General features: G+C 46.9%; 3 protein-coding genes across 3 annotated transcripts; all 3 read right to left on the bottom strand.

Moving 5' to 3' along the window:
- Positions 1–33: 33 nt before the first annotated feature.
- LOC100841114 (forkhead box protein B2) lies at positions 34–949 on the bottom strand. Its single transcript, XM_003564874.4, has 2 exons — positions 359–949; positions 34–272 (listed from the first exon to the last, which is right to left on the bottom strand). Exons 1-2 carry the CDS (start codon positions 783–785, stop codon positions 238–240), a joined length of 462 nt encoding a protein of 153 aa, XP_003564922.1. The 5' UTR covers positions 786–949; the 3' UTR covers positions 34–237.
- A 5,041-nt stretch (positions 950–5,990) lies between these two features.
- Positions 5,991–8,215, bottom strand: LOC100840808 (glycine-rich RNA-binding protein 4, mitochondrial). The gene is made up of 5 exons (XM_003564873.4): positions 8,057–8,215; positions 7,298–7,439; positions 7,146–7,214; positions 6,788–6,894; positions 5,991–6,451 (listed from the first exon to the last, which is right to left on the bottom strand). The coding sequence occupies exons 2-5, from the start codon at positions 7,422–7,424 to the stop codon at positions 6,284–6,286; spliced, it is 471 nt and encodes a 156-aa protein (XP_003564921.1). The 5' UTR covers positions 7,425–7,439; positions 8,057–8,215; the 3' UTR covers positions 5,991–6,283.
- Positions 8,216–10,778: 2,563 nt separating this feature from the next.
- Positions 10,779–14,326, bottom strand: LOC100840507 (selenium-binding protein 1). Its single transcript, XM_003564872.4, has 8 exons — positions 14,187–14,326; positions 13,914–14,077; positions 12,994–13,189; positions 12,657–12,884; positions 12,075–12,306; positions 11,885–11,992; positions 11,519–11,791; positions 10,779–11,263 (listed from the first exon to the last, which is right to left on the bottom strand). The coding sequence occupies exons 2-8, from the start codon at positions 14,047–14,049 to the stop codon at positions 10,979–10,981; spliced, it is 1,458 nt and encodes a 485-aa protein (XP_003564920.1). The 5' UTR covers positions 14,050–14,077; positions 14,187–14,326; the 3' UTR covers positions 10,779–10,978.
- Between the last annotated feature and the right edge of the window lie 2,720 nt (positions 14,327–17,046).

Genomic DNA, 17,046 nt, shown 5'->3' with positions numbered 1-17,046 from the left:
CCCCAGGTTCTTTAGCAAAGTATCAGCGAAATATGTGTAACTACCTAGCATAGACACTTTCAATGGGAAAAGAAAAACTTGTGAAGTACAAAATCTCGCTCTCAGAGCTGATTACACTTTCAGAAAACGTATCCTATCATATACGTCTCCCTCATGATGAGAAGTTTGAAGTATCATAATCCCCGGTAAACCATCCCTGTCCTGCATTATTCCAGCCGCGAGCCTTCCGGACGGACGCTATTTCTTCCGATTCTTCCTCTGCTGCTGCTTGGCTGCCGAACAAAGATTAGTTGCATCCATCAGAAGATGAGAAGCGTCGCAGATAGGGGAAATTAGTGAGACGCGATCGATGATTTACCCAGTTTCCTCTTGGCGTCGGCTCTGGCGAAGAACTCCGCCCACTCGTCCGTGAGAACGAACACCGGCTCCTCCTCCTCATCCTCCTCCTCGAGATAAACCTCCTCCCCTTGCTCCGCTTGCAGCGCCGGTTCCTCCCAAAAGCCATTCGCCGCCTCGGCCTCCCCCTGCAGTCCGGCGACTGGGCCTTGCGGGTGCCAAGCCGCCGCGTTTGGCGGGTAGGGGTGAGCGGTGGGGAACGATTGGGGAGGAACCAACGCCCCCTGCTGCTGTTGCTGCTGGTGGTGGTGGGCGGAAGGAGCGGCGGGGAGGAGGAGGTGGGTGCTGTGGTGGCAGAGGTGGATGTGGATGCGGTGGTGGTGGCCGGGATCGAGGTGCAGGTGGAGATGGAGGCGGTGGTGGTGGTGTGAAGGGTGCGGCGGATCCATGGCGTCCGCTTGCCTGTGAAGGGCTGAAGGCAACGCCGCCGCCGCCGCCGCCGAGGACTTGTAGGGTTTAAATGACCTGACAGCCGCAGCCCTCCCTTCCGCGTAATTTGAAAAACTCTGAAGTTCTTCACAACGAAATTACTCCTGAGGACCTGTTTGCCGCTAGTGTATTTGTTAGTCACTACTCCTCTTAAAAGAAGTAATTGGTACTTCCCCGCAAAAAAAAGTAACTGGTACTTGTGGAGTTTGGGTGTTCACCCTTCATCCAAAACTATCAAAAAACTCTTCACCTCAAAACACTAGTTTTTGTTTTAAACACTACTATTAGAAGTGCTTTTGATTGGTAAGAAAAGGGTGTTTCTTTTGGAAAACTATGGATAATCTCCTTTTATGTCTCCCTACCAAACAATCATTTGGGTTTTCTACTGTTTTCAATTTGGAGTGGATAACGATAGAAAACACTAAAAAAACACTAGTGCCAAACAAGACCTGAGAGTATTCTGTGTTGTACCTAGTGATTCCGGGCTATGTGAAGCATAGTAAAAAATCCAAGTGCTAAGAAACTTAGCACCTTTTTTTATCATTAAAGCACGCAGGTGCTAAGGAAAAAGTAGCAGAAGTGTTCCAGGCTGTCAGGTACTCCCTCCGTCCAACAATATGGGAGTGTATTAGCTTTTCTTTGACCAATGTTTTGATCACAAATTGTTCTATTAATATATAATTATATGACATAGATTCATATCCATTATGTTCCTACTCAAGGATATTTGCTTATGGTTATGATTTTGATCACATTAGTCACACATTCATGAAGTAATTTGTGGTCAAAAGCTTGGTCAACCATATCCTAATATGCCTCATATTGTTGGACGGAGGTAGTAGTTGGGTTGGGCCATTTTCATTTCACACTGGCCGTTACATGTTCAGCTCACATATACAACATTCAGAGAAAAACACACTTTTCATACATTCAAAGATAAAACGCACTCTTGTCCACCAAATTTCACTATCACGTTCAACTTTCCAATGACAAGTGCAAAGACTGAGAACCCAAATAACCAATACTACCATCAGTTTCAAGTTTCTCAATTTGCCATGAATCACCTTGCATATTCTCATCAGTATCCTTCCAATATGCATCCATGAATCATCTGTGGACTGCAGGTGTTCCGCAGAAGGTGAGAGTTGTTGCCTGGCGTTTGGCCCGCAACGCTTTAGCTATCCAGAAGAATAGGCAGCACAGAGGAATGGCGACACTTGCGACCTGCAATATTTGCGGTTGGGAGGAAGAGGATGAGCACCATGCTGTGCTTGGCTGCACAAAGGCAAGAGCATTGCGGGAGGAACTTCGCAAAACCTGGGATCTTCCTCCAGAATGCAAGCTTGGGAGAGGCCACGAGTGGTTCCAGATCCTACTCCACAGATCGAGCAAGGATATGCGAGCTCGACTTATGATGTTGTTCTGGCACGCGTGGCATCTCCGGAATAATATTGTTTTTGGTGATGGGAAGTCGTCGGGTGGATGAAAGTGCAAAGTTCCTCGTTAATTACCTGAAACCCTAGGTAACATCCGACACAAGCCTGATAATGGCAAAGGAAAGAAACCATTGAGTAGGGAGGGCGTCCGTGTAGTTCATAAGCTTGATCATATAGCTAATAGGGGTGTAGAGGTTGCGGTTGTGCGGCCTGAGCCACTCCATGTTTTTTCTGAGCTACGAGCCAGTGATTGTAACCTGAGTGTTGATCATTAATAAAACTGCATCCACATCGTCCTAGCCTCTTCTCATCAGTATCCCTCACTCAGGCATCCTACATCCATACAACCAAGGAAACATGGCCTATAGAGGAGCTCACTGAAACCTCATTCCGAGGTCACCAGAAATTTGCCCTAGGAAGGAGCTCAAGGCGGACTTTCATCATCACCAGTCGAATCCAGTGCCTTCTTTGGAGCTTATGACGTCGGGGGATCCCGTGGTGAGGATTCCTGCTCTCCCATGTATGCTGCACAAAATTTTAGACAACATTAAGTGAAAAGTAGGGATAGCAATCCAAATGAAGAGAGAAGAAGTCGCAGTAATTGGCTACTTAAATGCCCGGTCTTTTTCCATTTTTGGCTATCCTTTTTCTTTTGATATTACTAGACATATATGCTGCAGTGGTGGGGTTAGGATTTTTTGTTTAGGGTAGGGCAATTGGGCCTCTATGGGTCTCTCTCTCTCTCCCCCCTTATTTATCATCGATAGGAGATATGCTTTTATGTGAACCCCCTTTATTATGAATAACATATATACATAAGACCAAATTGTTAGGGTGGGGGCATGCCCAATGCACCCGGCAACCGAGCTAGCTCCACCCCTGTAGTGCCGCTCTAAAAAAAGTTCGGATATTTAGGCCCCGCACGCCAGCTCGAGATTTGATTGCGTGGGAATTGGAAACAATATGTCATTAATCACAGTGACCAGAGGAAATGAAAATTACTCATACTCTTTCATGGCGTATCTCCGCCATGCAAATTAGTTGGAGTAATTGTAGTGAGTTGAAACGGACTGTTGCGCTCGATTGGCTTCCTGATTGTGGTGAGTTGAAACGGACTGTTGCGCTCGATTGGCTTCCTGTGTTGGTTACAACGTTTTGTAAGAGAGAACCTATATACCTGAATGGAGGGAGTACATGGAAATTCTAGCTGTTGGGGAACAAAGAGCCACACCACTACCGTACCAGACCCAATGCAAATTCGCTGGCCACTCTGCTAAGGTGTTGGTGATTTTGGCAGGAGTACGAATTAATCGTGCCAACGCATGGACATCTGGGGACAATATAGCTTATGGTACATGACACGTATGTGTGAATACCGGCCAGTCTTTTCTCTGTTCATTTTTGGAGAGAAACACAGTGATGCATGAACAGGAAGAGAGCTAGCTGTTCTCGACGTTCTAATTAAATTTGCTTTCAAATCCTTTCGAAAATGTCACCGGCCAGGCGGCCACAGCTAATTATAAATGAAAAAAAATTTAAAGATTGGTGTTCACACACGTTCATGTGTACTCCCTCCGTTCCTAAATACTTGTCGCTGTTTTGCACTGTGCAAAACAGCGACAAGTATTTAGAAACGGAGGGAGTAGATACCAAACGGTAGGGCGTACATATTTTCATATTTCCATGCATTGGCACGATTAATTCGTACCAAAATCACCAACACCTTAGCAGTGGCTGGCAGCATTTTTTGAAAAACATGAATTGCAAACAGGTATATTTGTACCGGCCCTGATGCAAAATTTAAGTGGCAACTTTTGAGATCTGAGAACTCAGTATGGTGGTATTTGTACCCGATGCAAAATGAGATAATTCCATATTTGCCACTGAGAATTTGCCCATATGCCCAAATGCCACTGAAAATTTGTCTGTTCCAAATATGCCACTCAAATTTTGCATGGAGTACAAATATGCCCCTACCGTTAATTGACCGTTAAGTAAGAGATGAAAACACAATTTTGCCCTGATAGTATGTTGATTTTCCATCTACAACAAAGTACTCATTTTAAAGAACTTATAATTCCAGATTTTTAAGATGTTAGTAAGACACCCTTTTGGAGTAAGTTTCAGCAATAACGATTTTGGCATGAAAAATTGAAAATTTCAGCAGCATTTTCCTTGATTTTACTTAACATCACCAAATTCATAGTAGATTCAGCAGAATAATATACTCCTTCCGGCCGGAATTACTTGTCTCTAATTTAGTACAACTTTGTTTTTTTTCTGACCTAGGGTATTTAGATCAATATGAAATAACTGACAATTGACTTAACGGTCAACTAGCGGTCAACTAACGGCAGTGACATATTTGTACCACATACAAAATTTGATTGGTATATTTGGAACAGGCAAATTTTCAGTGGCATTTAGGCATATGGACAAATTCTCAGTGGCAAATATGGAATTCTCTCATGCAAAATTTGAGTGGCAGATTTGAAACAGGGGAATTCTAAGTGGCATTTGGACATCTGGAAAAAATTGGATGGCAAATAGGGAATTCTCTTCTATATTAGTGATTTAGCCACAGGTTTAACTTTGTTAGTGAAATTGCATAGGTCGTCGTCAGCCTGTCATGTTGTTTACCTATTCGGATGCCTTGTTTTTGCATGTTTGTAGTCATTATGCACTCTGTTTTGTTAATTGTTATCCAATGTCACCCAGGTTTATGTTATGTGACGAAGAATTGTGATGTTGGCATTGGCAATATATGCAGTATGAGATCAGCGAAAGTTCAATTTCTGGGACAGCAGAATAGTTAGGGTGGTGGCATGGAAGCGAACAAAAGTTCAGTTTTTTTTTTCAGGGCTCTCTGAATAACTGGCGCTGGTTTGCGCATCTCCTTTAGATCTATTATCATTTTTGTACACATATATTATTATTTTGCGGGGATTGTACAGATAGAACTAAATGGATGTTCCTAGCTGTTGGTATAGCTCATCCTATGTTCGTATATGATTAATTTTCAGTGTATAAGCATGTCATTAACTATGTATTTAGACTGTCGATCAGGGCAACTATAGAATGTCATATTGTTCTGACATGAAACTATCCAGCTGGCTTCTTTTAGCTAACACCCCCAAATTTGACTATGTGGAATGTAGATGCTCTTAATTCTTTCAATTCTTCTTTTCTGCTGCTGCTTGGCTGCCGAACAAAGAGAGCTGCAGTCGCAGACACACGCACAAAAAAAGCAGGGGAGAAAGAAGAAAAGCGTGGCAGATAAGGGAAATTAGTGAGACACGATCGATGGTTTACGCAGCTTCCTCCTGGCGAAGAACTCCGCCCACTCGTCCGTGAGAACGAACACCGGCTCCTCCTCTCATCTTGCTCCGGTTGGAGTGGCTGCTCTTCCTTGCGGGTGCCAAGCCGCCGCATTCGGTTGTCAGGGCCGCAGGGGTGGAACCCAGAGGCGGATGCGGTGGTGGTTCGAAGGGTGCGGCGGATCCACGAGAAAATTGTTTTTCTTTTGTTCGAAGGGTGCTCCCCGAAGCCAAATTGAATTTCCTCTTTGTCTACCGAAGCGCATTGGAGCTGGCTTAACGGTCAACATAATCCTTGTTCAGTGTCGAAATCACTTTACCAAACAAAGCCAAGTGTCCCGAAAACATATGAACTAAGATTACTGACATACGCAGTCATTCTCTACACGCCTCATCCAGGCAACCATAAGAATAGAACATTCAAACCTAACAAATTTGCAATTTTGTAGCATAGATCTCAATATTTGATTCTAAGACAATATTGGTAGACCTTATGATCACTAACATATGCAATCATTCTCTACAAACTGCATTCAGGCAGAGCTTGTCGCATGGCATGGCATACGAATTACTCGGAAACAAACAAAAAACGCTAACAGAACAGGATCTGCCCAAACATACGACATAAAACAGGTAGTAAAACATGAAGGTTCCGCATAATCAAAATAGGGTCCTAAAGCTCATTATTATAAATTTAGGTAGTCCTTAGTAGGCGTCATCCTGGCCGCCACCATAGCTTCTGCCACCACCGCCGCCGCCATAGCCGCCGCCACCACCAAAGCCACCGCCGCCGCCTCCGCCAAAGCCACCACGGCTCCCTCCTGCCGGTCTCTCATTGGCAAAGTTCACACGGACACTACGCCCATCAAGTTCCTGCAAGTAATGGCATGACATTAGATGCTGAAGCCTTGTGGCGAAGAGCACAGCATGCATATCAAACATGCGCAATTGGCTAAAGGCAGGCACAGTACATTAAACATTCATCAATAACTCAGTAAAGCAGGCATATAGAATAAAATAAACAACATAATAATGAAGATGGAAAATATTTGGAGCCTTAATCTGCAACTTAGCAACATCCAAATGATAAGAGAAATTGAATTCCTGGAAATGGTCCACCATGCAGTTGTTTCATTCAGAAACTACAAACACTTAAAAATTTATCAACTCTACTGCAAAGCAGAACAGGGCATGTCTGTTTTGACTCACCTGACCATCCATGCTAGACGCAGCCTTCTTTGCATCCTCTTCATTGGAGAATTCCACAAACCCAAACCCCCTGGACCTTCCAGTTTCTCTGTCAGTGATCACACGTGCTGCAACATGCAAAGTGTTTAGATCATGCAACAATAATAGCGATGAACTGCCACCAAAAAATTTGATAGCGTATTGCAAAACGTTTACATGTTCAAATAATAGACAGGATAACATGAACAACGTCTGAACAAACAGCTAACTTATCAATATTATTCAACAAATCACTGAAGCAGTGAGGATAATAACAGAGCATGAATAACATGGGAACAAACAATCGACTTGGGCAAATTATTCCAAGATATATACTGACCTTCATAGACCTCCCCAAAGCTGGAAAACGCCTCTTTCAAAGAACCGTCATTAGTACCCCAGGAAAGACCTGATAAAAAAAACATGCTAAGTTCTATTGATCTATGACATGCTTGTGCCGATAGACACCAAAAGTAAGGTAAAAAAACCCACCGCCCACAAAAAGCTTGTTGGACATGAACCGAGCAGCATTGAACATGGCAGGTGCTGAGCCAGCTGAGACACTGCTCGCGAAAGCACTCTGCCTAAGAAGGCTTCCGAGCTTGTTAAACGCCGCCATGGAGGAAGACTAGACCTGCAACAACATATTTCAATCATCAGCGATAGGAGGATCCAAAGGTACGAACACAGGCAAACACCCGTAATGATTGGCATGAACCGTAAACAGCATAGCCCAACTTTTAAGAGTTTATGGTGCAAGTTTCTACAGAAACACGTCTAATCTTCCCAAGGGTCACCTCAGGCCACGCTCTTACGGCTTCCATAGAGGGGAAGGGCAGACAGGCTCGCCAGGGAACAAGATTAATCGAAACAAAACAAGAATACCCAGACACAACATCAAAAGATCAGAGTGCCTAGCCTATTTCAGCCAAAGATCCCAGCCAAATTCCATGTCAAAAACATGAACTCCACCCCGAACCTTACCCTCGTACTAATACGACGCCAACACCCGAAAATAATCCAACAAAACAGAAATAAATCGTATTCCCTCGCCCCTCGAACGAATCGGCGATTAAACAACACGGACGCGAAATCATACTATCTCCTCGGCCAAAAATCTCATTTCCCCCTTCATACCGAGACAAATAACAACAAATAAGGACCGATCTAGCAGCAAGAGAGAGCCACGGATCACCGGATCCGTCGCGCCATGACGAACAATAGATCGGGCGGAGAGGAACGGGGCCGTACCTGAGTGGGGTATGAGACGAGAAGAGTCGAGACGGCGGGGAGGGGAATGGAGATGGGAAAGTGGGGGCTGGGGTTTAAGAGGAGAGGGGCGGAGGCGGCTAGGGTTTTGTGGTGCTTTGCGGTGCGGCTTGGCCTCTCGCTATGTACTGGTACCGAGCGCACCAGGCTTCCAAAATATCTCGCCTCGGTTTGGACTCTAGAGGCATCAACGGAAAATATCTGGTGGGCTTCTGGTGGGCTGGATAAGAAGGAGCTCCTAATTACGCTACGGGGATGACGATTTGTACCCCCGAGAACTCTCCATGACCTGTCCTCCAAGAAAACACTTTATCTCTCTCCCATTACCCGGACTTATATCTCAAAAAAAAATCAGGGTAGCAGATTACCAGATTCCAGCACCGATGCATCACACACGCAGTAATAGTTGCTTTTTTGTGATATCGAGCATGTAATTCAAGCTCGTTTGTTCATGGGAAGAAAAAGCAAGGGCCTTTCATCCACTAGTTTTGAAATGAACGGCCGGTGGGCTTTTTTTTGCCACAACAGCTATGTGACAGATGAAATTTTGAGCTTGTACTAACCATGTTTTGTTTGAGATATGAATCAAAATGATTGCTATGTAGTTACAGATGGAAAGTAAAATCATAATGTATATGTGCGGGCCATAGGAAGATTATACACGGTGGTGCAAGATACTCTCGTATCTCGGGTGATCTTTATGCTGTTAAAATGTTGATGATGTTTTGCTCATCTCAGAGCGAAGACGATTACTACAAGAAAATGAAAATAAAACAAAAAACGGTGATCCTCTCGTACGGATCTTGTTTCTTAGTTGCTAGCTTTGTGTTCATGTGGCCAATTGCACTGAGAAACACACAAAGCTTTCTTTAGGGGCCGGAGAAAATTGGCGCATATCCAGATGGCCCGATCAAAATAACCCAACCCACTATTCTCATCGTGCACACAAAGACGGCTCAATTTGTTGGAGCTTCTTCAAGCAAGATTAGTGAAACAGGGAGCAGTATTTTTTTTTTTAGGAAAAGACAGATATTGCATTGGTTTGGCTACGGTTTTGGGCCAAAATGCATGGACACAAGCAGAAGACGTGAAGTCTTCAAATGTCAAAAAACAAAGAAAGAAATATGTGAAGTCTTCAACAGTATCACAACATTCAGAATGAGAGACATCTTTTTTTTTTACTAACCTCGTCAGAGGGCAGGAAACTGCCGCGATTCATTTAAAAAGAATAGAATGGCCCGGTTTATGAGGAAAACTAGGCCGAAAACCATACAAGAAAGGCTCACCTTGCCTAGCTCAACTAGACCCGAAACCCGACACAGCCACAACATAATACTGTTCTGTCGCACACACAACACAAGAACAGTAATGCTCGCGTAACAACACACATATCCGGGCCCGCTGCCCCGGCGTCCAACCACCTGCACCACCTTCCAGGGCCGCCGCCCTGACATCTCCGCTTACATAAGAGCTGCAATGCCGCACGAGACGGGCTCTTCGTAGCCCTAGCCGCGCAAGGCAACCGCTCGTAGACCTCAACCGCCGCACCGAACCCGGGGCCGCCACCCTAACATCCAAGACAACCGATCCCCAAAGAGATCGCGTTGACCGGGCCGACAATCTCCCTGCCCCAACAGCACAAGATCCACACCCTAGTCGTGGCAAACCGCAGCCCCACACCGACGTACACTGTAACCAAACCTGAGGCCGCTGCCCCGGCGTCCGCCACACACGATGACAAAGCAAAACCACATAGAAGCCTAAGCTTGTACCCGTCAACGGTCTTGGCCACCAAGACGATGCCTCCAAGGAGGAAGCGACGTGTCCGCCGCCATCGCCCGTTCCAGACAAACCAGAGCTTGGGTTTTGACCCGGAAAGCCAAGCACCCGCTTTCGGAGGGCGGGGAAAATCTACAACGACGCCTCCAAGGAGGGAAACGACGCCAAAGAGTGCTGCCGCCGTCGGCTCTGAGCACATCGAAGCAAGGCTTTCGCCTAGAAGCACACCCCATCCACCAAAATTAACAGCCAAGAAGGCTGCAGCCAACCAAGGCACAAGACCAAGCATGCCACGCAAATATTGCAGTTGTCATCACCAACACCTCACCACCATGCCCAGCAACCACCGCAGCACCCCAACCGCGATGCAAGCCAGACCCGGCGCCAGGGACGGCCGCCGGGTCCACCGTCGCGACGCCGCCGCGCCGCCGTCCCAAACCTACGACACACCGCCACCACCGTAGATCAGCAGTCGGGGCTCCACCGGGACCGGAGTCCCCGTGGCGACACAACACCTCGAACTCCCTGCACCACGCCGCAGCAGCTCACCGAGGCGCCGCCACCGTCAGATCTGGGCGCCAGGCTCAAGACCAACAGACGCCCGGCCACGACGCCGCACCCGCACGACTCCTCGCCGAGGGCTCAAGCAAACGCCGCCATCTCGCCCCGGGGCCACCGCCCCGGCTTCCCCGCGCCGGTGAGCCCACCATCTTCATCCCAGTCAAGGCCAATGGGCGCCAGCGCCACACGCAGAGAGGAGGTCCCCCCTGCCCCTTTTGGCAGCGGAGGCCCACCGCCACCGTGGCTCCGAGGCCAGCGGCAGCGGCGGCAGAAGGTAGCACGGGGAAAAACTGGGGCGGCGATAGGGTTTCTCCTGGTGCCGCCTGGGAGCAGCACGGGGAGTCGTGGGGTGGGGGGAAAAGGATTCTAAGTATTTTTCTTTGAGACATCTCTTATTAAGGCTCAGGTTCACATGAAGCCAATGTTCGAGGTTCCATCTAGAACTTATTCCAACTAATACCACATCACAATCACATACAACGCCGCAGGGAGAAACCATCTTAACTACAGTGAACTCGGTGTCATGGATCTCCACCTGCCTGTGTCCCAAATCCATTATCTTAATCAGATCCATATGTCAGAGGTGCAGTCCCCACCCGGATATCTCATCTCATGCGCCAAGGAGGGACCCTCCGGTTCGGTACCGAAATCCACAAAGAAGTTGGGGTTGACAGTCAGTCCTCCTTTCTCAGTGTCAACATCGATCTGCAACATGTGAGAGCCCTTCTTTAGAAGATCAGGGCCGTAGAACTGCTCATCCCACCGGCTGAAGAGAGAATTGGTCACATAAACCCTCTTGCCATCCAAGCTCAGCTGAATCATCTGTGGACCACCTCTAAGTCGATGCCCCTGATGTAAGAAGCAATGCAGTGTCAGTAATATTCAGGTTACTAGACATCAATGTGTTCCTCAAATATTGCCTCATTGCTAATAGTTCAGAACAAGTGTTTATGGTTCCAATGCAGATGAAATGCACGCAATATGACTGTAACTGTATAGCAGCACTGCAAGGTGGATGTGTTGCAGTTTGGTAGCAAAATCACATTTCAAATGAATCTTTCTTATGAACAACAGAGCCATTAACCGGAGAACAGCTGAATTTACCTTGACCTGGGGCACAGCGTACTGCTGTTCTGTATCATCCTCAGTCACATAGACGACATCGCTGCCCTTTTGAAGAAGCCCACCCACCCACACTTGTCCAGCCAGCACAGGCTTTGCAGGGTCCTCAATGTTGTATTGCCTGATATCCCCATGAAGCCAATTGACCAAGTAGAGATAGCGGTCATCGAGAGAGATGACGAAATCAGTTATCAGTCCTGGCATTTCAGGCAGAATCCAGTTGCGCACCTTCAATGGTTCTATGGATATAGCTACCTACAGATGCAAGCATAAAAAGTGTAAACAAGATGGAAAATAAACTTCATTATGTTTAAACGAAGTAGGCATTATCATGTATTGTGAACAGACCTCATGGCTCCATGATCCATCTGCAGTTTTGAAGAATCTCACCATGTTGCTAGTTAAAGCACAGCCAACATAGCCAGTGTCCTTTGATGGGTCATGTAAAAATCTCACCTGCAGAGGAGACAACCAGAGAACAATGGTTATATGACATACAGGTGAAGCAATACTCCGAATCTTAGTATTTGATACAAACCTCCAGTGGAAGAAGACCTGTACTGCCTAAATCCAGTGTCTGCTTGAGCTCACCACCAGGCCAGTCGTATACATGCAGGTGCCTTCCATATAGACCATCCTGGACATGCTGAAGATCAAAACCTGTCCTGAACGCCGCAGGGGCTCCCCACGATGAACTAATCATCGTTTTGTGACGAGGCTGGTACCAGAAATCATAGCCAAACAAGGGGCTGTGGCCTGGCTTTTCCCATCTGCAAGTAGAAATTATTTAATCAATACACTTGTAACATTGAAAACCCCGCCTGTTCTCCAAAAGTCAAGCAACAACTTGTCATACATGAATAATCATTCCTGAGCACATCATTTTAACCTCAACATCCGCAATAACTGGTCAACTGATCAGAAGTAATGTTACTCTAATAATACTGCTCATTTGGTAAGATGTAAATCAACATTGGGTGGTCTAATGATTCTGATATGCATCAGCATGAGGTGGTTTCATGATGAATGGTAGTGGGTTACAACCTGTAATTTTAGCCCTAGCTATATGTTATGTTTCAATGCGAATGCTGCCTAAATTTTGTGAAATAAATGAACTAACCGTCCTTTGACATTAAATTCTGAATCCAACAGGAGAAAGCCATTGCCAGCAGCATTCCCCTCCTTGTCCCCCAGGCAAGAAATCATAATATCACCAGATGCAAGGCAATGAGATGTGTGAGGGAAACCAAGCCCAGTCTTCTCAGCAATGTCCTCAGCCTGGACAACCTTATGCAAGGCAGGTGCCCTCGGATCCTTTGCAGTGTCAACTACATACACGCGACCTGACCTGTGAAACAACCATGGGAGCAGAATTAGTTACAAACTCTGCTCTGCACCCGATCGACATCAACTAATTTAACTGTTCATCCATCTGATCATCATCGCTTTATACTCACAGCAAGGACGGAAGAATCAAGAATCGCCGGCTGGTGGACGCATCGCCATGGCAAGAGCTGCAAGCGTTCCAGCCTGAATGATGCAGTTCATCACCAATGTGGGTGGCCGGGAGCCTGTGGATCACCTGGGAGTATGTAGCAGAATTTGGATCCACGTCTACCGTAGCCAGGTAATCCGGCTTGTCAATTCCAGTACCTGCAAAATTTCACACGGTCAACACATAATTTCCTAACACCTATACACAAGGCTGACCAAAGACCCCTACATATCTTTCTCATGTTCAGATGGTTGCTTCTGTGTTCAGAAACTCTTATGAAAGAAACCATGTGCTACCGACAGGGACTGACTAGATGATTCTGAACCGCAACTTAGCCAGTTCGGCCTCTTGTGTGACAGATAGTGTCAGTTTCTGCCGTTGAAGGTACATGCATGATGCATGCCTATGTGAATTAAAGCTGGCTGATCTGATTACCTGCTAAGCTCGACGCAGGCTAATTAACTGAAGATATAGAACAAAAAAAATTCATACTTAATGCAGTTGCAAAAGAGTCGGAGATCTGACCAAAGGTAGCACTCCGAATTTCTTATCCTTTGCTGTCCTCGTTAATTTGACGCTAATTTATGAATGATTGCTCCCTTCCACCGTAAGTATACTAGTAGTATTAAAAAACTTCCAGGATTAGAATAATTAAGCACTCTGTCCGTCGCAGTCCAGGACAGGTCTTGAGCACACTACCAGTACCCCCTAGTACTCACTGGCCAGAGATCTACGCGATTAACGCAGGCGAGTGCGTGTTCATCGCGTGTACGGGCCTCTCCGGCTCTCCGTCGCCTTGGCCAGTGGGACCGAAACCGATGGATATGGCATGGATTCTGGGGGAGGGGGGAATTCTGTAGGGGCTGGTGAATTTGAGCGTACCATTGTAGACACAGGTGACGTAGAGGAGCCCCTCGCGCGGGCCCTTCTCCATGGCCTCCAAGGGCGTGGCGTACCCGGGCCCCTTCGCCGCCCCGCAGCACCCCGCCTTCGCGCCGCCGTTCGCCGTCCCGGCCATCGTCGCCCGTGCTCTCAGGTCGTCCCCCCTGCAGAAAAACCCAATCACCCGGGTGTGAGCCCCGCGCGAGGCCACCGCAGAAGCAGCAGGAGACGGAGGAGAGAATCGGAGAAAACCAAAGCCGAGCGCTGACTCACCGTAGAGACGGAAGCAGGAGGAGGGAGAGGGAAGAGTGAGTTGTCTCTGTTTTTTCTTCTTCTGTGAGAGCGAGCGCGCGAGCAGAGATGGGAGGAACGGCGGAACAGGGGTGGTAATTATACAGGGGAGGGTCCGGCCGCCACGCGGCGAGCGGGATGCGCCCGCGGGCCGCGCTTTGCGATCCGTGCGGAGCATGATTGGCAGGGATAGCCGAAAGCGTCAGTTTTAACCGGGCCCCCGGGCGGGGGCGGGGGGAGGCGAGGCGTGGCGTCGTATCTGGACGATAATGCGGGGCACGGGACGAAGGAATGGGATTTCCCGTCCCGGAACGCTGCTGGGACCTGGGACGAAGCCAAAATTTGGACTCACAGGGAAGGCGACGAAGAACGGAAGAAGCGAACGGCCTCGCGGTTGCCACCACGTCCACGTACGTAGGAGTACGTACCCTCTCACCTCACGCACGGACTCGCATAGAACGGACCGTGGTTAAATTGGGAAATCTACTCCGTATTTTCCAATTTGCGGTCCACACCAAACACACGGTAGAAAAAAAAGAGAGAAATTACGAGCACATACACGGTACAGAAAGCCACGCTAGACTCTCACCAACCAAGCGTGCGAAGCTCGGTGCATGCATGATGCATGGATGCTCTGCCGTGCCGGATCACTTCTCTTGGCCACCTTTTGCCGTGTCGCTGACTCACCGGTGACATACAAATCCCAAGGCTGATAAGGATGCCTGCCCTGAACAACGCCCGCCCAAAGTACAAAACACGAAACAACGATTAATCCACGACGAGAACGGGAGCTAGGAAGGTAGCAAAACCAAGTAACGGTGCCAGTCCATGCATCTGACCTTTCTTTCTTTTAGGATCGAATTGTGCATTTGACTTGAGCTGTCACGATGGCGCGGATCATCCCGGATATGCTATTTTATCACCACGCATCCGGTGCGCGCATGCGGAGTAATAACCCGCGACGCCATTATCTTGCTTGCCACGATAGTAAGAAAGCAGAATATATAATCGGGGGTCATCTGCTGCAGGTTTGGAATATTGGAAGTTGTTGAATTGCCAGATCTGATCTGAGCAGCGGAGTGAGGAAAGGAGCCATCTGATAGATCCAAGAATCTGGCGCACGTACGAAGTTTCGGACTAGCTGTTATTCCATGTCAACCTAGAATGGCGTTGCAAGATTAAGATTCTATTTAGCATCATGGTGGACTATATATGATAGTCATGTTTGTTCGATCGGCTCTTTATTTCTGTTCGTTGTTTAACTAACTTTCGTTTCTTACCTATGTGGGCAATTTGTTACATCAGCACACACACTTTAACAATCTCAAACCGAGAGTAAGTAATTACATAACCATGTATGCAATTACTTATGGGTTTTGCTAACGCTCAGTCGCCTGGGACAAAGCTTTTCTCAGTCGATTCTGTTTACCTGAGATTTGGGCGTGAGTTCTGTCTGAGATCTAACACGTGATTTGCTTGCGTACATTTTTTCTTGAGCAAATTCCTTGCGTATATTTGCTGCCGGTCTGTTTGGCCGAACAGGCCACCTGAGGTGGATGGGCCTGCGGCTGGTTTCAGTCCTTTTTGTACTATGTATGATTATGATTATTTTTTTTGTATAGTGTGGAAACCAATGGGTTGTGAAACCGTGTACGAGTATACATTTTTGTCTTTGCGTGGCTACATTTGACCTCTTCTCTTTTTATTTCTAGGTAGATTTTTTTGGGTTATATATACATTATGTGCAAGACTAGGATTTCTGTTGGGACCGCCTAATTCAGTTCTTTGTCGATACATAGGGGTCTACAGTAGCCATCCAATTAGCGTCGGACTCTAATGTGTATTTTTGTTTTGCATTATATCTTTGTTTTCGTGTTGGAGTTTGGTGTTGTATTCTGCAACCCAATGCAACGGAGAAAATTATAACTGCAACCGAAAAATTATAGGGACAACATACACCGAGCAATGCGGAAAATTAGGGTGCAACAAGAAAAATTATAGCCGCAATAGGAAAAGTCATGGGTGTGCAACTAGAAAAATTACAGCCGCAACCCTATGCAAAGCGAAAAATTACGGCCGCACTGAAAATTTACAGCCGCATCCCTATGCAACGAGAAAAATTACGGTTGCAACAGTCGCAACCCTATGCAACGGGAAACTAAGGGTGCAATTGAAAAAATTATAGCCGCAACCCCAAGAGAAAATATATGGGTGCGACCGAAAAAATTATAGTCGCAGCTTCATGCTACCGAGAAAAATTTCAGCTGCAATTTTTTAGAGTAATTTCAGTTGCAATTATGATAAAAAAAATCATTGGCAGACATCTGGAAGCATACAAACAAAAGGCCCATAGCTTGTTCAAAAAAAGCCGGCCCATAGTAAAGCTAAGCATCCGTGAGGCTAGCTCAAAGGTGTTAATCTAACTATTCCTAACCCACACACCGGCTTAGGGGGTCTCGATGGGGGCCTCAAGTCCTGAACGTACGCGCTGGCTGATGAGGAGGATCGATCGTGTCAGACGTAGAGAGGCTCGTCGACTGAGAAAGAGCAATTTCTCAGTCGACTGGGCTCTAGACAGACCCATTACTTATTACGTGCACTTAGGTCAGCCACAACCCAAAGTGAGATAGCCGCAAATTAAGCACAAGCAGACAAGCCTTCTGCCAAGTAAGGGATAAGCTGGCCTTCACAAGCTAGCCATCTATCCAGACTGCTCGATTAGTCAGCACACAGCAGCGCCACTAAAAGTTCTTCCCCCAAAAATGTTTTCTCTGCCTTATCCAAGCAACAGACAAAACTCTACAGGAGCACAGCCTCCAACCTTGCAAAGCGTGGCGATGAC

Source organism: Brachypodium distachyon, chromosome 2 (genome assembly GCF_000005505.3).
Source record: "Brachypodium distachyon strain Bd21 chromosome 2, Brachypodium_distachyon_v3.0, whole genome shotgun sequence".
NCBI classification, from domain to species: domain Eukaryota; kingdom Viridiplantae; phylum Streptophyta; class Magnoliopsida; order Poales; family Poaceae; genus Brachypodium; species Brachypodium distachyon.
The sequence above is the reverse complement of the archived record's forward strand: the minus strand, read 5'-3'. Positions and strand labels throughout refer to the sequence as shown.